General features: G+C 48.1%; 1 protein-coding gene across 3 annotated transcripts in view; it reads left to right on the top strand.

The window, feature by feature from the left end:
- The window catches only part of IQCE (IQ motif containing E), a 272,321-nt gene that overhangs the window by 187,325 nt on the left and 71,774 nt on the right, over nt 1–13,222 (top strand). For all 3 annotated transcript variants that reach the window (XM_086940632.1, XM_086940634.1, XM_086940633.1), the window contains 2 exons: nt 10,264–10,446; nt 12,613–12,645. In XM_086940632.1, the coding sequence (XP_086796758.1) occupies nt 10,264–10,446; nt 12,613–12,645 (216 nt within the window). The remainder of the gene's footprint in view (nt 1–10,263; nt 10,447–12,612; nt 12,646–13,222) is intronic.

The raw sequence follows: 13,222 nt of genomic DNA, 5'->3' as shown, positions 1-13,222 counted from the left end.
CTGGCATGAATCTGTGAATTCCTCACCTTAATCAGCTGCTGTTACGACGGATATGCCCTCCTGAGCACTCAACCCATCCGGGGTTATCTTTATCTGGCGTGAATCGCCGCTGGTGAGACGTCACATCCCTGCCATGGGATCCCGGCACAGTGCTGCCTGTAACCCGCGCGCTCGTGGGAGTAGCTGCCCAAGTTTGTTGCTGCCCGGCTGGGGCCGGCGACTGTACTGGTTTGGCCCACTGCAGGACTGCAGCACCTGCCGAGCATTGCTGGTGGCACTGTCCGCGGAGGTGAGACGGCCTTGACCCGAGCTGTGGGAGGATGGCTGGGTGTCTGCTCTCTTGAGCCCTGTGTGTCCTTCCCTGCAGCCTGGCCTCCCGTCCTATCTGGGCCTGAGATGAGGGGCTGTCTGAGACGGGACTCTGCTCCCTACGTTTGAGGCCAGCTTTGCACCTGCAGTTTTTTCTGTCTTCTGCGGGTCACTCTACTATATCCCATTTGGGGTTCCCTGTGTCTGGCTTTTGGACTGGCAGCGGTCCCTGTTAATTCTGTCTCGGTGATTGCTGCTCTGTGGTGCTGCTGGGGTTATATTGGAATTTACCTTCGCCCTCGCACGGGCGTATGCTCTGCTCCCCTTCCATCCTGGCGTGACTGGGGGATTGTTGGTCGCTGGCTGTCTCCTCTTCTTTGCTGTGTTTGCGTCGCCCATCTGGGCCCGGCTCTGCGGGCGCGGCCTTCGAATGCCCCTGGTCTCCACCTGGCAGCTGACTCTGGTGTGTGTTCTCCTTGGTCGCCCATTGTGTGAGAAACTGGCGATGGGGAAACATGATAAATCCCAACCCAAGCTCAATTTTGAGCAGTGCAAGTCTTGGCGCTACGAGGAGGTGGCGGACAACGCGCTTTCGAAGTCAGAGGCCCCTGCTGGGGACCCTGTCGGCGTCATCAAGCAGATTATTGAGTCCATGCAAAAGGGGCTCACAGCTATCGACACCAAGATAGACACGTTGGCCTACAGAATGGACAGGATGTCCGAGAGGGTAGATAAACACTTAGAGCGCATAAATATGACTGAACGCCGTATCACCGAGATAGAGGATACCCAGACCGACGCAGGTGGCACGCAGAGGCTGATCGAGCACACACTGGCTGCCCTACAGGATCGAGCTGAGGACTTGGAGGCCAGGTCGCGCCGTAGTAACCTCTGCATTACGGGCCTTGCGGAGTCCACAGCTACTGGGAACATGGAGACATTTGTTGAAAAACATTTGACCTCCCTGGTGGGTGCTGATACCTTTTCCCACATATTCGTCGTGGAGAGGGCGCATCGGTTGCTTGGCCCCCGCCCGCAGCCTGGTGCCCAGCCTCTGCCTATAATAGCGAAACTCCTCAACTACCGGGACAGAGATGCTACGTTGTGCAAGGCACGAGAACTGGGAACTCTGCAACACGAAGGCTCTTCCATCTCTGTTCCCGGAAAAGACTGAAGTGGTCATTTTCGGTCACCTCTCTCCTGGCTGGTCATCAGTTTGGTGGCCAACATTGTTTGGAACGCCTCCTAGTCCAGCTCTTAAAGTTAGGAATCTGGGCGTCACCTTCGATGTGGGTCTTAATTTCATGGCGCATGCTAACAAAATTGCTGCCACGGCTCATATGAAACTTAAAATGATAAGGAAATTTCTACCTTTTCTACCGGATTCAGCCAGGAAAACTCTGATCAGCTCACTGGTGTTGTCCGCCTTGGATTATTGTAACGCCCTCTTCCTACATGCCCAAACTCGAGTGACAAACAAGATGCAGTCAATTCAAAACGCAGCAGCCCGGCTGCTTTTGGGACTTCCTAAGTTTGCACCTGTTTCTAACACCATCAGGAAACTTCATTGGCTCCCGATACGCAGTTGTATTAAGTTCAAATCGCTGTGTATGGTCTACAAGGCACTCAACAATCAAGGCCCCCACTTTCTCAAACATAACCTTGTCTGTTACATACCAACTCGCTCTCTCCGCTCCACCCATCACAATCATCTAGTAGTACCACGCACTAGAACAGTCACCTGGGGCGACAGGCGCTTCTTGGTTGCTGCCCCAAAACTCTGGAATTCCCTACCTTCTCACATCAGGACCAGTCCATCCCTGCTAATATTCCGTAAACAACTTAAGACTTGGTTGTTTGATCAATAGTTAGGAAGGTTCCGTTGGTTTCTCCTGGATTTTGACCTATGCCCTCAGCCAGCGCCGAGACGCCTACGGGTATTCGCCGCGCTTTAAAAATGACAATAAATAAATAAATAAATAAATACATTTCACCCTCAAGGTACAGGAGGCCAGGCGACAGTTCATTCCCTTGAAACAGAAACTGCGTGACCACCATATTGAGTACGCTATGTTATATCCGGTAAGGCTCTAGTTTTTGTTCGACGGCAAGCCCGGGACATATTCGGACCAGCAGACCCTACAGAAAGCGCTCCGTGACTTGGAGAAAGCTGGGTCAGAGCGTTGCCCTTGTATTTACTAAGTTCCTGGAAGCCTCTACGATAACGACTGAGATAATGCTAACATTCCGCAAATACTATGCTGCTTTGTTCGTGTTTTTTGTAATAGTTTTGCAATACTCGAATCGGGTAAGAGATGACATAAGAAGAAGTCAAAAAAGCGTTTCCGCTCTCCGACGTCCCCCCGTCGGTCTCCGGACGCAGACGAGGGCACTGGGAGTACTACCCCTGCGGCTCCTTGGAGCCTGTGAGTCCCGCGGCCTTCCCGAACTATCCTGGTCCATCGACGACTCCTGCCCAGGTGCAAGATTTTCTTGCAGCCATGGACCTCCTCGTCAGGCCTCGGGCTCCCGCCGGCACGCCTTCGGGCCCCGCTGGCCCAGCTGAGGGCCCTTCCTTGCCGGCAGCTCTGGCCCCGCAGGGACCTCCGCCGGCGGCCCGTCGCCTCCCGTGACTCCAGTCCCAGCGCCGCAGTGGGTCCGTTTGTTCCGCCACTGCCTTTGCCCAGGATTCCGGACAATTTTGCCCCTAGTTTGGGACCCTAATTGGGACACGGAGCCAGACTGACGCTGTCCGGCGCCATTCCCGGCACTGTTGTGAAATTTGTATGCCCCCGTCCCTCCCCCACCTTCTCAGCCTGTTCAAGCCGGGTCGGAACAGGACTGGACAGAAGGATGCCTGTGGCCTTGACCTCTCCTCTGACCCTGGTTTTCTTTCTCCTCCTGCTGTGGCCATGGAGGAGGTGGCTACATACACTGTGGTGCTCCGTAGAGCAGCTGAGGCCCTTGACCTCGACCTACCTACAGTGACCCTCAAGACTAATCTCCTGACTGAGGTGCTTCAGCCAGCGGCAAGCTCTTTAGAGCCCCTGTTGCCGTTCAATGAGGCCTTAACTAGCATCTTGATGGGCACCTGGTCTAGACCCGCCACAGGGGTTCTGGTGGATAAAAACGTATCCAGACGCCATTGCCTGGCCCCGGGTGACCCTGCTTTTCTGTGTATCCACCCAACCCCGTAGAGCCTGGTCATCCAGGCCTCAACTTCCCAGAGCACATTCCCTACCGGTCCGCCGGATAAGGAATCCCAGAAGCTGGAACAGTTTGGTAAGAAACTGTTTTTATCTGCCAGCTTAGGGCTGCGGTCGGTGAACGCGCTGTGTGGGATACATTTGCGCAAAGTGCTGCCTCAGTGTCCGGAGAAGATTTGGACAGTGCTTTCCCAAGCTGTTGCTGAGGGGAAAGATGCAGCAAAATTCGCCATCGATGTGGACTGGACACCGCAGACTCACTGGGTAGGGCGATTTCCACGAAAGTGGCCCTCCGTCGCTACACCTGGTTGCGGTCCACTGGTTTTTCAGGGGATGTACAAAGTTCTCTTATGGACATGCCCTTTGATGGCACTCGCCTGTTTGGCGACAAGGCAGATAGTGCACTGGAGCGTTTTAAGGACTCCCGGGCTACGGCCAAGTCCTTAGGTCTCTCCACCAAGTGCCCTGCCACACCTGCTTTTCGTTCCTTTCGTGGCCACGGAAGGGGTGCCCTGACATGTTCGTTCAGCCACAAGCGTGCGCAAAACCAACCTCAGCGCGGACCTGGTTTCCGCCACAGCGGGACAGGGGGCCAGCGTGCAGGTCAGTCCACTTCCACTCCCGCAGCATCAGCCTCAAAGTTTTCCTAGTCCAAGCTTTGGGGCCCACCCCACGCTGGTGGGCGGCACGATTTGCCATCACCTTCCCCCCTGGCGTTCCGTTACCTCGGACAGGTGGGTGCTGCAAATTTTCTGAAGGGGCTTCTCCCTCCCCTTCGAGACTGCCCCTCCAGCCATGCCACCTCAGTACCACCTCATGTCGGGGGACCATTTTGCGCTTCTGCAGCAGGAAGTCACGGCCCTCTTGGCCAAGGGGGCCATCAAGCACGTTCCTGGGCCAGAAGTAGAACGTGGTTGTTATTCCCACTACTTTCTGTTCCCCAAGAAGGAGAGGGGGCCTGCGTTCCATCTTGGGCCTCAGGAACATAAACCGCTTGGCTGCCCTCGACCCTGGTGACTGAATGGTAGCATTGGACTTGCAGTTTGCAGTGCTCCCCTTCGGCCTTACCAGTGCCCCTCGGGTGTTCTCGAAAGGGATGGCGTGGTTGCAGCTCATCTGCGCAGATCAGGGGTTCCAGTCTTCCCCTATCTCGATGACTGGTTGTTGAAGGCGGGCTCGCCCCAGGCAGTCGTTTCCCGCCTCCAGACTACGGCCGATCTCCTTCATTTGCTGGGGTTCTCCAGCAACGTGCCGAAGTCTCACCTGAGTCCCTCTCAGAAGCTCCCCTAAATTAGAGCGGTTCTGGATTCGACGCAGTTTCGGGTCTATCCTCCCTCCCGAGCAGCGATTCCAGGATATGATTCTGATCTTTCAGCTTCTATCCCGGGTTTCAGTCAGGATGACCCTCCTGCTCCTGGGCCTAATGGCCTCCTGCATCCTGCTAATGCAACATGCCAGATGGCATAGGCAGGCTCTGCAGTGGGACCTGAAGTTCTAGTGGGCACAGCAACAGCGCAACCTGTCCGATCATGTCCAGATCTCGGAGGGCACTGCACAACGATTGCAGTGGTGGCTCACTAATCGCGATTGGGTCAATGGCAGATCCCGCTCCCTTTCCCAACCGGAGCACACAGTGGTGACGGATGCGTCCCTCCTGGGATGGGGCGGCCACATGGGAGAGGCGGAGATCAGAGGCCTCTGGTCTCCGGCGTAGTCCCGGCTCCATATCAACATTTTGGCGCTTCGGGTGATCCGACTAGCACTGAAAGCATTCCTTCCCTCTGTCCGGGAAGTGTAGTGCATGTGTTCACAGACAACACCACCGCCGTATGGTACTGCAATAAACAGGGCGGAGTGGGGTCGTGGACCCTATGTCAGGAGGCTCTCCACCTCTGGACATGGCTGGAACATCAAGGCATTTCCTTTGTGGTTCAACACCTGGCAGGTTCTCTGAACGCCAGGGCGGACGAACTCAGCCGCCGGTGCATGATGGATCACAAATGACGTCTGAACTCGGACGTGGCACAAGGTCTCTTTCTGCAGTGGGGAGAGCCTTGGTAAGATCTATTCGCCACCGAAGAAAATGCGCAATGTCATCAGTTCTGCGCGTTGAAATTTCCAAGGTAGTGCTCGCTCGGCGACGCTTTTCGTCACAAGTGGAGCTGCTGTCTGTTGTACGCCTTTCCGCCTATACCACTTCTGCCCAGAGTGCTGAAGAAGATCCGGCGCGACCGGGCCCAAGTCATCCTTGTGGCTCTGGATTGGGCACAGAGATACTGGTATCCCGAGCTACTCAGCATGACGATCGATCCCCCGATCCGACTGCCTCTTCGGGAGGATCTTCTGTCACAGCAGATGGGGACGGTCCTCCACCCGAACCTATCCAGCCTCCACCTCTATGCGTGGAGATTGAGCGGCTACAGTTGACAGCTTTCAACCTTCCTTCCGAAGTCTGTGATATTATTCTGGCTGCCAGGCGTCCCTCCACTAAGACGGTATATGCCTGCAGGTGGAACACATTTTTTGCATGGTGCACAGCAAAGGCTGTGGATCCCCTTTCGGTCCTTCTTTCCGAGTTTCTTCTGGTCCTTCTCTCTTTGGCCCAGCAGGGCTCTGCTCTGGGCACTATCAAGGGTTATCTCTTGTCCATTTCCGCCTTTCTACGGCTTCCAGATAGTGGCGGCTGGTGACATTTGAAAGTGGTGAGGCGTAAAATTGTCGTATTGCACTGGGGGGAGCAAGCCCAAACAACCTAATTTTGAAAACAGAGTGGGAGAATGGTGCATTTTCAGACAAATTTTAGGAAGCAGGAAGGTTAATAAAGCAATAAAATTGAATTATTTATCATTTAAGAAATCGCCAATTTTTGTGAGCTATAGAGGACAATCTTTACATATGCTGATGTTATCATTTGCCCATATTAACCTTTGAACACACTGATACAATTGTAATCGATTTAACTGTACAATAAATACATTAATTGACTGTACAGTGCTGGGAAAGAGCAGGCTGGACCAGACTGTGTCAGTTGCAGCCACTAAGCTCCGACTTGCAAGCAGGCACACAGCCCACTGAGCTACTCTGATGGCCTCCTATGACAATGTTATTTGCCCCTCGGTCACAGCCTTGACCAGAGAATCCCCTGCTTGAACTGGGGTCAAAGACAACCTTCCTATGCCGCCCTGAGTCTAGGAGAAGGTTTGTACGGCTGCCGCCAGTACTGGTTTGAAAGCTCTGACATCAGCAGCTTTCACTGGAACTACTGTGCAATTCAGACACACTTCCTCTGAAAACTGAAACCCTGCTAAGGTCCCACATATTAACCCTTTCAACTATCACCACGTTATCCCCTTCAACTCTTTGCGCATTCTGAAATACTATCTTCACTGAGACCCAGAGGCATTCTGGTACTTGCAGTCTTTCACACCACATCAATTTTAGTATTCTGGAGTTTTTTCTAGTGAGACTCTGCGTAATTCTGGTTCCTTCAGCCATTCACATCACAGTCTTTCCTGTATTTTCTCAACTTAAAGTCAATATAAAATGCATCTAATTAATCACCTTAGATACGTTCTCCAGATAGTTTTCTGATGCTCTTTGAGTTCTGGGTTATTATATGAGTATATTATGCCATGAAAAATAAAGACACCATTTTACCAAAATCTGCTTCACTCAAACAATTACCTCTGCTCAGCTATCAGTAAAAGAACAGAGCTTCCACTTGCAGGAGCCATTTTACACATATATATATTTTTCGTCTACAGCTGCAGTTTTGACAGCTGATTGGAGCACAAGGTTACACGCATAAGCACCTTAATGGCCAAGGAAGGCTGAGAAATAAAATAAAAATAGAAGGCAATCTCTGCAAGAAGAAAGGGCCTCCCTCAGCCACGCAGTTAATAAATCCCGGCAGCTATTTTAAAAAGCGTGGGGATTTCGGTTAGCAAAAAGGACAGGGGAATATTGGCATTCAGTCGCGGCTCGCAATTCTCGGGGGGCCGGGTAACATAAAAAACTTACCTAATCCCGATCCATGTCCCGCTCCGCCTCTGCGTCCTGTTCTGGCCGGTCCGGACTCCGGAGCAGGAACAGGTCTGGGCCGGTCCGGAGCAGGAACAACTTCAGACTGCGCGCCGGTGTCTCACTCTCAGCCAATCCAGACGCTGCATTAGCAGCGCCAGGATTGGCTAGGGCACAGATACGGCCCACCCACTAGGAGATCGGGGGGCTGCGATCGTGTAGTAATCTGCTTCTCATGTAATGCATCTCCCTGGCCCTCTCGGGTTCCCCCCTCCCTCGCTCTCCTACTGAAGGTATAGTAGTGGCTGACAGTGCACATGTACGGGCTGGTCCTAAAAATGACCAGCCCAAACCCAAACATGTGCACTACGCGCCGCTGTCAGTGACAGTGTGACTGTCACTCAAACCGAGTGGAGTGCTGCAGCAGCCCCGCCCGCACCCCCTCCAGCGGCCGATTGCCACGCGCGCATGTCCCAGCAGTGTGAGAGTGGAGGAGTTGAGAATTGCTTCATTTGCTTGCTGTATTGAATTTAGGGCGATGTGGCTAGTGGGGTAACCCCCCAGCGCCCCCAATGGGCGCACTGTCACTGCTTACAAATCAGCCTTCTCTTTTTAAGTCCCCGGTTGTTAATCGCTTCCTGAAAGGCATTACACACACGTTTCCTCCTGTGCCTTTCCTAATGCCTCAATGGAACTTAAATCTTGTCTTGTCCTGTCTGATGTACGCTCCCTTTGAGCCACTTCATAACTGTCCCTTATGTCTTCTCACTCTAAATATGGCTTTCCTGGTAGCTATCACCTCTGCCAGAAGAGTGAGTGAGCTCCAGGCTCCTTCTTCTAAACCTCCTTTTCTTCTGTTCTTCTGGACAAAGTGGTTCTAAGGACTCGTCCTTCTTTCTTGCCAAAGGTTGTCACGCCCTTCCACATCAGGCAGACCATCACTTTGCCCACCTTCTTTCCGCCTCCGCATCCTTCAAAAGAGAAAGAGAGGCTCCACCATCTGGACCCAAAGCGTGCGCTCTCGTTCTTTCTGAAGCGCACACAACAGGTCCGGGTGGATGACCAACTTTTTGTTGGCTACGTGGGCGCCAAGAAAGGTCGGACTGTGCACAAACAGACCATCTCTCGGTGGGTCATTCTGTGCATCAAAGCCTGTTACTCGTTGGCTAAGAAGGAGCCTCCTGTGGGGCTGCGTGCCCATTCTACCAGGGCAACGGCAGCCACTACTGCCTTGGGATGCGGGGTTCCCTTGCAGGACATCTGTCAGACAGCTACGTGGGCCCCGCTGCACACTTTTATCAAGCACTACTGCCTGGATAGCCAATTCCGGAGAGACGGCTTCTTTGGCCGTTCTGTTCTCTGAGACTTTCTGGTGTGATCTTGGTTCTCAGACCCTCCGCCGGGGTTGGTATTGCTTGGATATCTATTCTAAGGTAATGAATCTATTACTTACGTGTTTCTTTCAGATGCATAAGTTATTTACCTTCGGTAACGATATATCTGTAAGAAACATTAGTTAGTGATAGATTCCTTACCTCCCCAACCTTCCTCCCCGTTTTGCGAACTGATTTCTAGGGTTAAGGTCATCCCTTTCTGGCCCTAGTTTTTTGGCACCAGTGGTCAGTTTCTTGCTTGGCTCTGCGTTCCTGGCGCGGAAAGTCGTGTACAGGACTGACGTCAGCGCGCATGGGTGGCGCATAAGTAGCCACCGTGACGTCATCGCGGCACCTACGATGCCAGCGACGAAAGCGGAGCAGCACGAAGCCACCTTCCAGTGCGCAGGCGTACTGCTGACGAAAACTTTCCGGATCCAGTCTGACGCCTGGGGATATTCTAAGCTAAGGAATCTATCACTAACTAATGTTTCTTACAGATATATTGTTACCGAAGGTAAGTAACTTGTGCATTCGCCCTGCTCATGTCCATTACAGTTAGGAAGGTTGCTTAAGTTTATCATTCTAAAAATTAAGTTGTGGCTCTAAGACATTTGGGGAGCACTGCCCTACATGATTAATTGATTTTATTTAGCAGTTTAAAAATCTGTTGTTGTATATTAACTCCATTCTAAGCACAGCTTGTTCGCAGTGAATGCTTGTGCTAGAAATTGTATTTTAAGGTTTTATTTGATTGTAAGATTTGCTTACTTACCTGCATTTGTAATAAAAGAGAATTAAGCAGAAAAGATGGTGCAGAACAATAATAAGCAACATTGAGAATATTTATTTTGTTTGTTGTTTGTTACATGTTCTGAATAAATTCAAATGTAAATTCCATTGTAAGTACTGCAACTGAAGTATGAAAGTGTGCTAGTGTTAAGTAATAAAATAGAATTAATATAAATTGTACTCAAAATAATTCCTTTCAAGAATAAATGTTGTGAGGGTGATCTGTTTTCCTAGGTGGTGCTAAACAGTGTTGCTCTATAAGAGACATTTCCAAATGTACCTCTTTGCTGGTCCCCTTCAAAGTGCATACTAACATTATTGTGATAGTGGTAGTAGATTCTAACAAAGTCTGCTCTTTCTCTTTACTATCCTTGCCTTACAGCAGAAATGTATTAAGCTTCCGGAATGTGAATAGAGAGTAGTGGTCAATTACCTTCTTCTCTAACTTTTTTCCCTTGCAGGCTTGTCGGGTGAATGACTGGTATTTTCTCTTGATGTGCATCTTTATCACGCTGTGGATCTTTGTGTTCACATGTTCATCTTAGCTCTTTACATTGTTTTAGGAACAACGAAAATCCCCTGACTCTAGAGTTACCAGTCCACGATCTCGCCCCTCTACAGCAAAAAGGGTGGGCTCTGCTGCATCACACACAAAGTCTGTTCATTCAGACTATGGAAGGGAAGAGGTAAAAGAGGAAGAGGCAGCAGAAATTATTCAGACCCACTGGAGACAGTACAAAGAAAATGTAAGCTATTTGACAACTGATGCAGTGGTTATAGGCGATAGTAGGGATTATATTCTGTACCTGATCTGATATTCCAGGCGTATATGTGTGTCTAAGTGCATTATTTATTCAAGGATATTTGATAAAATATCTTTTTTGTAAGACCTGTTTCAAAATAGTGGGTGGCACAGTGCTGTAAAGTAACTTTTCACCGACACAAATTGATTGTCTAGGTTAATCTTAAGTCTGATAACAGAATGTCCTGTAATATTATCCTGTATGTTTAAGGGTTACAGTAAATTGTGTCCAAATGTTTTTTTTTTTTTGGTATTGTGCTTTCTCAAACATGAGGTGCTGCATCACATAACTTGTTTTATCCATGTCCAAAAAGGGTAACATTTACAAAAAGGATGTCCAGCAAATGTGCTTGGATGTGTCCTGAGAAACATTTGGATGTGTTATGAATTAAAACAGTTGATTTATTTTGCAATGTTCTGCTATGAAATCAAAAGGCGTTGTTTTTCCTGTTAACCCTGGACAGAAAAACTATCCCCTTCTCCTTCAATGTTTATTACATTCTTCCATTAACTAATTAACTTGCTGAATGATGATTGTAAATTTATACATGCAAGATTTGTTTGATCTTCAAGGTTTTTTTTCGAATGTTTCAAATAGGCCCTTTTCTTTGTCTAGTAGACCAATCCAATGCCATTTTGATATCCAGCTGAAACTGGTTCCCTTATGGTAAACCTCCATCCCACTGGGACCTAATTGAACATATGGCTCTCGTTGATTTAAAGTTTGTGGCCCACTAGATACTGTTATTTTGGTCATCACTTTGGCTAATGAAGTTGGTGAATTTCAGGCTCTTTCTGCCTGTAGGCTTTTTTTTAGACTTCCAGATTAACAAGATTGTACTTGAGATATGCCCTTCTTTAATTAGCATTGTTATCTCTCATTTCCTTAATACATTTAAAGGTCTCTTTCAAGCTTTGTCTCCAAATTTGTCTCCAAATTTATTGTTTTGAAATCAGCGGAAATTCTTCTAAATTTATATGGCACAAGAGCTCTCATTTAATGAATGTATAGATTTCATCTAACATTCTCCTAGCTTCCATATGCTATGGTAGCACACAGTAGCAATATTAGGCCTGGAAATCCACTAATACTCCTGTATCTCCAATTGCTACTTTAAAAGGAGTTTGTTATTGAGTGGCTCAGTTGATGTATTTGTAGCCAGAAGACCTAATCTTCATTTCTGCTATTCCCATATGACAAAAAAATTGGTGGATCTTGGGAAAATCACTTTACATCTGTGGCTCACTTTCTTTGAGCCAAATTGCATTGTTTGGAATTAAACAGACACGTTAGTTAAGAGCTATATAAAAAAAATGGGTGGATCTTTCTAAACTAGAGAGGATTAATTTTGCGGTGTCATTCATTCCACTAGACTGCATCTGACCCCATGTAGATACCCATATTTGCCATTTTCATCATACTTAAGGCAGTCACTTTGACCTCATCTTAATCCGTCTGTAAAAACTACCCTTTAGAGTCAAGTTCTATAGTCTCTTTATCTGTTTGGATGGGTTTTGTAGAGTGCTAGAGAAGACTGTTGTAATCGGACAACCAAATTAAGGTGTTTAAAGTTGCGCCATGCTGAGCTGATGGACAATTTGGGCCTGAAATACTCTGACATACCAACTTGCTCATGCTGTGGTACATGTTATATTCTCTTATAATTGTACTTCGGCTGGGGTTGGGGCCAAAGGGCCCTTTGCTAAAGTGCATAGCAGTGTCTGTATTCATAGTCTTCTTAAGCTTGTCCATTACCATTTACCTACTTTCTATACCCACTGCTCCGGTGCATTTGTTGTAGACCTAAATGGTGGTGGTATAGGAACATGGAGAGTTATGCAATGAGTATGTGGGTCAGATTGAGAGCTCATAAGTTAGGTGTGTTTGTGCTTCCTGGGTTTTCTGCTTTAACACAAGTTATTGACCACATTATGGAGCTTCCTCTCAAGTTACGTACTGATGGCCTTTTTTGACTAAGAATATGTCTGTTACACAAATTAGTGTTATTTGATTACCTTTTTTTTATTATGACTTTGAAGTTTCTTGTTAAATGTAATAAAAATGAAAGATGTGTGATTGTGTTAAGCTGAAGTACATTTTATTTTTCAGAAAGAAACTGATGAAAATGCTGATTTTGAAAAGGTAGGCAAGTTTTTCCATATGTTAGTTTTATCTGTTTTTAGTCTTATTTTTACTATGCTTCACTATTTTTTTGTGAAGGCTGCTAATTGGGTCATCATAGATATTAGACATTTTGCATAGAATAATTCTTATGGGAAGAGGAGCTGTCGCAAAGAAATAGGACTGAGAAAATAGAAAAATATTACAAAATAAATATTAATCACTCACAAAGAGAGAGATGCAGAGTTGATATGTTCAGGCAGGCAATATTCAACCCAATATTGAAATGAACAGGACACAACTCTGTTTTCTTTTCATTTTTGTTTATATTGTGTTCTCTCAGCTTAATGGCCTTAAGAAAGCAGGGCTGGTGAAAGAGGCTTGTTTCATAGGCGCGTAAGAGAGGTTGATTAAAAACGTAATATCCTTGCTCTTCAAGCTCATAAGTTCATATTTGCAGTGGGGAAGGTGGATTTGCTGTGTTATCATGTGTTCTATGCACCAAGGTAATTGGATGTAGAGCTCTGGCAATACATTTAGTAAGCTTTACGTTGTATGTTCTAGTTATCCCAGTGCTAGTTTGTCTAGTACAGAGGTA

Source organism: Lissotriton vulgaris, chromosome 10 (genome assembly GCF_964263255.1).
Source record: "Lissotriton vulgaris chromosome 10, aLisVul1.2, whole genome shotgun sequence".
Classification (NCBI taxonomy): Eukaryota; Metazoa; Chordata; class Amphibia; order Caudata; family Salamandridae; genus Lissotriton; species Lissotriton vulgaris.
Note: the sequence above shows the minus strand (reverse complement) of the source record. Positions and strands in the feature narration are given on the sequence as shown.